Source organism: Mus caroli, chromosome 9 (genome assembly GCF_900094665.2).
Source record: "Mus caroli chromosome 9, CAROLI_EIJ_v1.1, whole genome shotgun sequence".
NCBI classification, from domain to species: domain Eukaryota; kingdom Metazoa; phylum Chordata; class Mammalia; order Rodentia; family Muridae; genus Mus; species Mus caroli.
The window spans coordinates 40,078,788-40,087,034 of NC_034578.1; the positions used below are offsets into that span (position 1 = coordinate 40,078,788).

General features: G+C 51.6%; 1 protein-coding gene across 1 annotated transcript in view; it reads right to left on the reverse strand.

Moving 5' to 3' along the window:
• Positions 1-7,952, reverse strand: part of Pou2f3 (POU class 2 homeobox 3) — an 81,912-nt gene extending 73,960 nt beyond the window's left edge. Inside the window, exons 1-2 of the mRNA XM_021172894.1 lie at positions 7,857-7,952; positions 1,217-1,285 (exon numbers count right to left, since the gene is read on the reverse strand). Of these exons, the coding sequence (XP_021028553.1) occupies positions 1,217-1,285; positions 7,857-7,884 (97 nt within the window). The 5' untranslated portion in view covers positions 7,885-7,952. The remainder of the gene's footprint in view (positions 1-1,216; positions 1,286-7,856) is intronic.
• Positions 7,953-8,247: the final 295 nt, after the last annotated feature.

An 8,247-nucleotide genomic window follows, 5' to 3' on the forward strand; every position in this document is an offset into this window, starting at 1 on the left:
CCTTAGAACTGGGCGGTGGTGGCACACGCCTTTAATCCCAGCACTTGGGAGGCAGAGGCAGGCAGATTTCTGAGTCCAGCCTGGTCTACAAAGTGAGTTCCAGGAAGCCAGGACTACACAGAGAAACCCTGTTTCCAAAAAAACAAAAACAAACAAACAAAAAGAACCTTGGATGGCAATGGTGGCACACATGGGAGGCAGAGGCAGGCAGATTTTTGAGTTTGAGGCTAGTCTGGTCTACAGAGTGAGTTCCAGGGCATCCAGGGCTACATAGAGAAACCCAGTCTCAAACAAACACAGAACCTGGTCCTCATCTACCAAAGACAGGTCCTCTCAGGAGCTGACAATACAGTGTGTTGCTTCTGTGTTAGAGTGGAGCTTCCAGGTGTGACTCATAATCTAACAAAATGGGGTAGGAGTGAGGTCAGTGGTGCTGGCTGTGCATGCTGTGAGACCAGAGTTCCATCCCCAGAGCCCACAGAAAGACAAAGGAAACTCTGAAAAGTTGTCTTCTGATCTCCACTTATGCACACGCCACATGCGCATCCATGCACATAAACACATAAACACACACTAACAGTAAAACAGAAAATAAAGTCTTTTTTTTTTTTTTAAATGAAACATGTGCTTATAGCAGCTTCCCAGGAGGCTAGGGCGGGGAGATCTCAAGTTTGAGGCCAGCCTGAGTTACATGGTGAGTTTAAGACCAGCCTGGGCCATTTAGGAAACCTTGTCTCAAAATTAAAGACTTTGAATATGGCTCACTGGTAGAACATCTGCCTACCACATGGCAAAGCTCTAGGTTTAACCTCTCTCTCTCTCTCTCTATCTCTCTCTCTCTCTCTCTCTCTCTCACACACACACACACACACACACACACACACACACGTCACGGAATACAGTGGAAGAACACTGGTCTAGCACGTGCACAGCCCCTAGGTTTGATGTCCAGCAATGAGAGAGTGGTTGTGCTCCCTAACTTCTGTCCTTTGTTCCTAAGGATCTGGCTCCTTCCTGACCTGGTTCCAGAGGTTTGTTCTATCAAGGTCAATATTTCTTATTGCAAGGCTCCAGAGTCATGCCCTGCTATCTCTTGAGAAGTCACTCAGGACTCACCATCCAGCTTTTGGATTTGAAATACTGAGCAAGAAGAGACACCACATTGCTGGACAGTTTCCCCTAACCACTCAGGCCCAGAAGACAACACCTTCCTTACCTGACTCCACTTGACCGAAAGTGCTGCGGGTGTCCGTGGAATCAGCAACATCCCCACTCATCTTGATCTCTGCAGGGAAAACACGCCTGGCTTTAATAACAGGTCACCATTTTTCTCGCCGTGACATACGTGGCTTTAGCTAAACAGCAAAGATGAATGTGTAATTACAACAACCATCAGACTTTCAAATTCCTGATTCCTGAACACATAGCCATTAGAATATTCATAAGCTTGGAGGCACAGACCCCCTCCTTCTGGGCGAGCTTCCTAGCCTAGCCTTCCCCCCAATTTTCCACAACTACTGGAGGGCCTCTCACCTTCTGCAAGATTCATCACCACCCTCCCATCGCTCAGACACAAGGATATGGAATAGAAGCAGGGTGGAGGGGGGGGGGAAAATCCCTGCCCACCCCCCACCCTCAATTTCTTTGGAATTTGGGGAATGTGTCTTCTTAAAGTTGCATAAAAATCCAGGTGTATCTGGGCGATGGTGGTGCACACCTTTAATCCCAGCACTCAGGAGGCAGAGGCAGAAGGATTTCTTGAGTTCATGGCCAGTCAGTCTGTTCTACAGAAGGAGTTCCAGGACAGCCAGAGATACACAGAGAAACCCTGTCTCACAAAACTTAAGTAAAATAAAATAAAATAGCTTCATAGAAAACCAGGTGTGGTGGGACATGCCTATAAACTCAGCATTCAGGAGTCTTAATCAGGAAGAAGGACCATAACTTGAGGCCAGCCTTGAACTTAGAGAGGAAGACTTTGATACATGCAAATCAAGCAGCACTCTTTTGCTCCCCATGGGATTTAACACAGCTACCCTCGGAGGCAAGCGTACTTTAACCAAAGTTTGCATTTGCTCTTCTTACCTGTCTGTTCCCAGGTCTGCTGCTGTCTGTCTGGTGCTCAGAGGTCAATGCGCTGTCTGGGGAATCAAGCCCTAGCTCCTTGACACCCTTCTCAGAGATCTCGCCCTTTAAGGCTGCTTCCCTTCTCTCTTATTCCTCCAAATTGCTCAGTGAGAAATGGATGCTCCGCTGAGAGAGCAGACCTGCGCAGGGTCCCGTGTCAGCCCCCAAGCGCTGCTGCTCTGGCCTCTCCACTCTGCTTCTTTGCAATAAAGGAAACATTTACCCATAACAGCAAGCTGCCACCACCTGAGAGGCTCTAAACCTCCTCCTTAGTCTGCGGAGGGAAAGAAAGAGGCCACTCTGAGCTCACTCTCCCAGCTCCTCTCCTTATTGAACCATCCAGATCCTAATGTTTAAGACAGAGAATATTTTATTCAAATTGTGTCAAACACCCCTCAACCCCCACTCCACCCTTTTCTCTGGGGCAGCACTTTAACTCTTTCAAACTAGATAAAGTCTTGGTGAGTTCATTTGCATACGAAGCTCCTCAGCCAATCCCAGTCAAGGAGGCAGCCTTAATTTGCATCAGGTAATCAGGCAGTTGGCAGAGTAGACATCTGAGGTCTGGAGATGATCAGGATGAGGGAAAAGGGTGGACCTCCGCCCCAGGAAAAGAGAGAAAGCGCCGCCCCCTTTCTTTTTGGTAAGGTGCTAATGTGTGTAGCTCTTAAATGTATTTACAGCTCTGTAATGAAGTGACCGTGGTGCCAGGCAAAGCAGAGATGCAGAGATCAGCAAATGCACCAGAAGTAGGGGAAGAAATAAGGCCACCCTAGGAGTCTCTGAATTTTGAGGACGCCCGGGTATATAGTGAGAGCTCTGTAGGACCTTCCTAGACTGCCATGCTGGACTCCAGGGTTGTGGCAGTCTCAGGGACACCCCCACCGCTGCTCTGCCTTTGGGAGGCCTTTGTTGAACCAAACCCAAGGCCTTCCTTCGGCACTTGCTAATTTTCCATACAGTTAGCCCTGCATACACATATGCATGCATATACAGAACTAGCAGGGGCCTCTGCCGCTGCTCAATTGCTACCGCAGAAACACCGGGCTTCTCACTTTGTCCCAGCATGGATCTGGAAAATGTCCAACATCCATCCGTATCCCACACTTGAATGTGAAGGAAAAAGCTCCAAGCCAGAACCTGCTGGGAAGACACTGGAGGGACATCCTCTCCCTCTGCTACTTTTGACCTGTTTTAGCAGAGGTAGAATTCAGGACTTCAGAGCATGGGTTTTGGCAGCAGAAAAGCCAGAAGGTAAACAATGCCATCACTAAATGGCCAGGGGATCTGAGGTACAAAGGACAATGTGAATTTTCTCATGCAGACCCGGGATGATCAGCACACCTCCCAGAAGCATGGGCAAGATGAAAGAGAATGTGTGCCTACTAACTGGCTTAGACATGAGTCTCGGTCCCCTTCTGCATTCTGGTTATGTCCTCTCCTTAGCCTCTCCTGATTCCCAAGGACAGCTGTGGCTTTCAGTCTTGCACCTCTGTAACTTACCGAGGAAGCTGTTAGAATTCTCCTGATTCCACCTACAGAGGAAAACTGCTCATGAGAACAGAAAAGGCTTGGGGGACTGTCTGTGAGGCCACTACGTCCGTCAGAGTTTCCAGTTCAACTTATTTCAAACCCTGCATTTAGATAGATAACTCTGTGTGTGTGTGTGTGTGTGTGTGTGTGTGTGTGTGCATGTGTGTTTCCGAGAATAGAATCATGGTCTTGTTTCTACTACCACTGAGACATAGCCCAGGCCTCTCCTTCTTTTGAGGCAAGGTCTCAACAAGTTGCCAAGGCTAGCCTCGAACCCACTCTAACTCATGCAGGATTTGAACTTGTGATCTTCTTGTTTCAGCCTCCCAGGAGTATCTGGGACTACATGCCTACACCATAAGGACTGACTTACGAGTGTAGCCTTTTGAGCCAAGACTCATTTTGTTGCACATCACCCCAACTTTCCTTTTACACCGTTCCTTCTATCGCTTTCCACTAAGACAGCCTCTTGTTTGTCCTTTGAAAAAACTTAAAGCTTAGTCTTAATCATGCCTGAAGTTAGTTCCAAAGACATCCAAGGCCCCTCATGTTGCCATGACCTGGTGACAGCCCAACTCTTCGGGCAGGGAGTGGAGCTTCATGAGGGATAGGATGAGATAGCCTGGAAACCTCTTTCAGTCCCCGGCATCTGATGCTCTAAGAACCTGTTCTTGTTGGGTAGGAGGCTGATGCTGATGGGTGGGACGAACCCTTGGGTCTCAGCCTAAAAATGGGCCAACACCGAAACTCCCTGAGACGCTGGCAGTAACCCTTCACCCGTCGGACAGCACTGCCGGGGGTGAGGGAGAGAGGTGTGGGGTGGGGCCAGCTCCACTGTGTTCTTATCTCCGTCTGTCTGAGTCGGCTCTCTGCCATGCTCCCTTCCCTGAGGAGGCTCAGGTGCTCAGTGTGAGCGCCCAGATACTTCAGGTAGACCACAACCTGCCTCGCCTAGTGCCATCATAGCATGAAGTTGCCTCGGCCTTCCCGTGGCATGGTCAGAAGTAGTTCCCCCATAGATACCTGGAAACACAGGCACCTCAAGGCAGTGCTCAATGCAAGCAGCAGGCTGAGTGCCCTCCTGGGTTTAGGCTGTTCTGGGCAAACAAGAGCTTCACCTCGCTCTCCTGTTGTCCCTGTTCCTGGTCTAGGAAGGGACTAGCTAGACCAGCATCTAGGTTCCTTACTCAAATACTTGCTTTTTGTGGGTCCCTCTACAGGGAGGACTTCCTGAAGCCATCCAGTGCCATTTCTGAGCCAGCCAAGGCTCCAACTCTTCTTCTAGTGTAGACTTTTCTTCTCCCTCCTTCCCTCTGACAGGCCTTTTGGCTCAAATGCATTCCTGAACACCAACTGGCACAGGTCTGGGGTGTCTAGACCTCCCTCCCTCCCTGCGCTGACAGTGAGATACATAGAAAGACACCCACGGCCAGACACTGCTACCCTCTGGTTGACTGTGTACCACTTTTCTCTCTTCTCCCATCCTGACTGACTGGCTCTTGTCTGTCCCTTTAGGCCTGAGCACAGGAAGTCCCTCTCAGTCTGAGAACTCCCCTGCTACTTGCTATGATCACCAGGCTCCACAGTGAAAGATGTTCGATGAGAACACGGAGAGGAGACTGTGGCAAACCTGAATCAGCATTTGTATCCAGGCCGTCAAGGACCACATAGCTATGGTGCCCTCTGAATGGGCACCCAGAAGCAAGTCTATGTCCAGGTTTATGGACCCCCCATCACACTGATACTACTCAGGAAACCATCGGAGGCATCCCTAAGTGCATGGTGGTGGGAATTCCAGGGGAAGTGGAGCAGCAGAAAATGGGTTAATTATAGAGGGACTAAAATACACAAGGTTTCCAAAATAAAGACGAGTGTCCCTTCTTTTGTACACGGCAGGCCCACTCTGAAAGACCCTACAAAAACCTCAAAGCCTACAGTGACTTATGCCTGTAATCCAAGAATTGGAGATGCTGAGACAGGAGGATTAATTTGAGTTTGATATAAGCTTTAAGCTACGAACGAACGGAAGAAGACTGTCTCAAATGACAACAAAGACCTTGAATGGAGAAAGCAGGGACAGCACAGAAGGCTCCAAGCCCAGTGAGCCTTTGGATGGGCCACTGAATGGTGAGCACACAGCACAGAGGGACCAAGATTTTGTGAGTGACACGGAGGAAGATCAATAACTCTGGGGGGACTGGTGGGGTGGGGGCGGGGAGCTAGTTAAAGAGTGTAGCAGGGAGGCCTTCAAGGCAATTGGAGAGGGAAATCAGGCGAAGTACACAGAGGCAGATCAAGCCCCATCCTGAGGGATCACCCACTTTGGGTTCAGCACACTCCATCCGGAGCCCTGTAGAGCAGAGATGCTGGGCAGACCTCTGAGGAGCATCGACTGGGGGCTTGCATGGGGGAGGGGCCTGGGCTTCTCTCCCAGCTTCTCTCCTCTCTTGCTCTCTACCAGACCCTCCCAGTTCCCAAGCTGCTAGGATCCAGCTGTTCTACCTCCTCCCACTTCCTTAGGGAGAAGCCTCCAGTAGGCAGGGAGGTGGAAAACCCCCCAGGAAGTCCCTGATTTTGGTTCTAGAGAACTCCCTACTTTCTATTGAGCTACCTTTGGACAGAGCTGCATTTGAAGCCTGGCTTTCCTGGTAGGAAATGGGGGGGGGGGCGGTGAAATGCCTGCCCAGAGGACCTGTCCCCAGGACCTTCCCAGCCCACAGTATTGCTTTGGATCTGAAGACTCTCCTCAGACACTGGAGTACACCCAATTGGATGGTTCCTTCAGCCTCACCTAGTCCTTCCTGGCAAATCCTGGGGCACCAGCCACTGAGTGCCAACATCTCTCCGTTTGTACTCAGCCCTGCTGAGAAACAGCATTAGTGAAACCAGGCATCAGGGCCCTCCTGGACCCCAACTAATGTCTGCTTCCAGGAGTGATGGGAGACAGGAAGACCTAGCCTGTTCTGTTTCTTGGGGGTGGGTCAGAAGATCTACTTTCTCCCCCCTTCCCCTTTTCTCCTCTTCCTCCTTTCCTCCCACCCTGTTCTTCTAGAGCAATCCATACAATTTCTACAGCAACCCTCAAGTCCTAAGGAAAAATTACTAGGCCCTTGCACTGTGTGCAAGAGGTAAGGTACTAGGCTGTAAGTGGTCAAATTAGGTACAGCTTTTTGCATTTTGATTCTGTTACTTGCCCAACGCCTCAGGTAGCCAATGAGAAGATCGTCCCTTCCCCCACCTCAACCCATCAGCAAGTTTAACTCTCTAGCTTGGTAGCATCCTTAGCCTAGCAGTGCTCAGAGGATCTGAGTGATTGACAGGGCTGGGTCTCTCCACACCCATCTCCCATTTGTAAGCTACCGGGTAACTGACTCCGGGTCATTCCATCTCCTGGTTTCCTCAGGAAAGGAGGTCATGCAATATCGTACTCAGATGTGCCTGTTGTCATCCCCTCAGGCATATAAACCCATTATACACTGAGCCCATAACACAGATGACCAATGGATAATGAGTGGACACACCTCCAACACAACCGGAACACGTGTGGTCCAAGACTCATCAGGTTCTTTGGCGTTTACTTCACCCATCCTCTCAACACACACGGGGGGACAGGCAGACACTCATGACACACATACACACAAACACATGCTTGCACAAGTCCTAATCAATGAACGATCCCGTGGCATGGCATCTGCCCCAGGTGCGCCTTTGGATTTGCTCCACCCTACCCAATTCCCCTAGGCATCCCCCATGCCCACTTTGCCTGCATTTCACACAGGTGCCCGGACACCAAACACGCAGCATGTGGATACACGTATGCACTCCCAGGTCCACACCCTAGCTGAGTGATTGAACCACCCAACTCCTGCAACCTCCTGGGACTCCAGTGCTTCAGCACACCCAAGTCCCACGCACTGTCTAACTCCCCAGATCTGGGGCTTCAGGAACTTCATGCCCCTCTCCACTGTTCTCCAAGGTTTCATATTCCAAAGTTGCTCCTTTTAACCCCTCTCCCCATACCTACCTATCCACGCCGACCGGAAAGGACCCGCTATCCGCATCGCCCTCTCCTGGCCGCCGAGGAGTTAACGCCACCCCCAACCCCCAGCCCCTCGCGTGGTGCAATGTTGTCCCTGTCCTTGGTCCCTTCCCACGCGCAGTGACACCTGTCGGAGCTCACTCCCTCTTCCCCTTACCTGTGTGCATGGGCTCCAGATTCACCATCCTGCCCCAGGCGGGGCCAAAGCCAGCGCCCCCCCAGGTCCCTCGCTGCTGCCCCAGCCTGGCCCCCGGGGAAGCCAGGGTCTCCCTCCTCCCGCCCTCTGCCGCCGCAGCTGCAGCCACTACAGGAGCGGCTGCCACCTCGGTCGCGTACTCCGCTGCTCCGGCCCGGGCAGCACTCCGCGGACAGGCTTAGCACACTCCCCAGGTGAGCACGCGGCGCGGGGCGGGGGCCTCGGCCACGCCCCCTGGCAGGGCCCCCGCGCTTGGCCCCGGGCCCATGCAAAACAGGGATTTGCATACGTGGAACTGGGGGCCGGGAGAGGGGTGTCAAGGTGCTGCCGGGGCGGGTCCCGACCCTAAGGA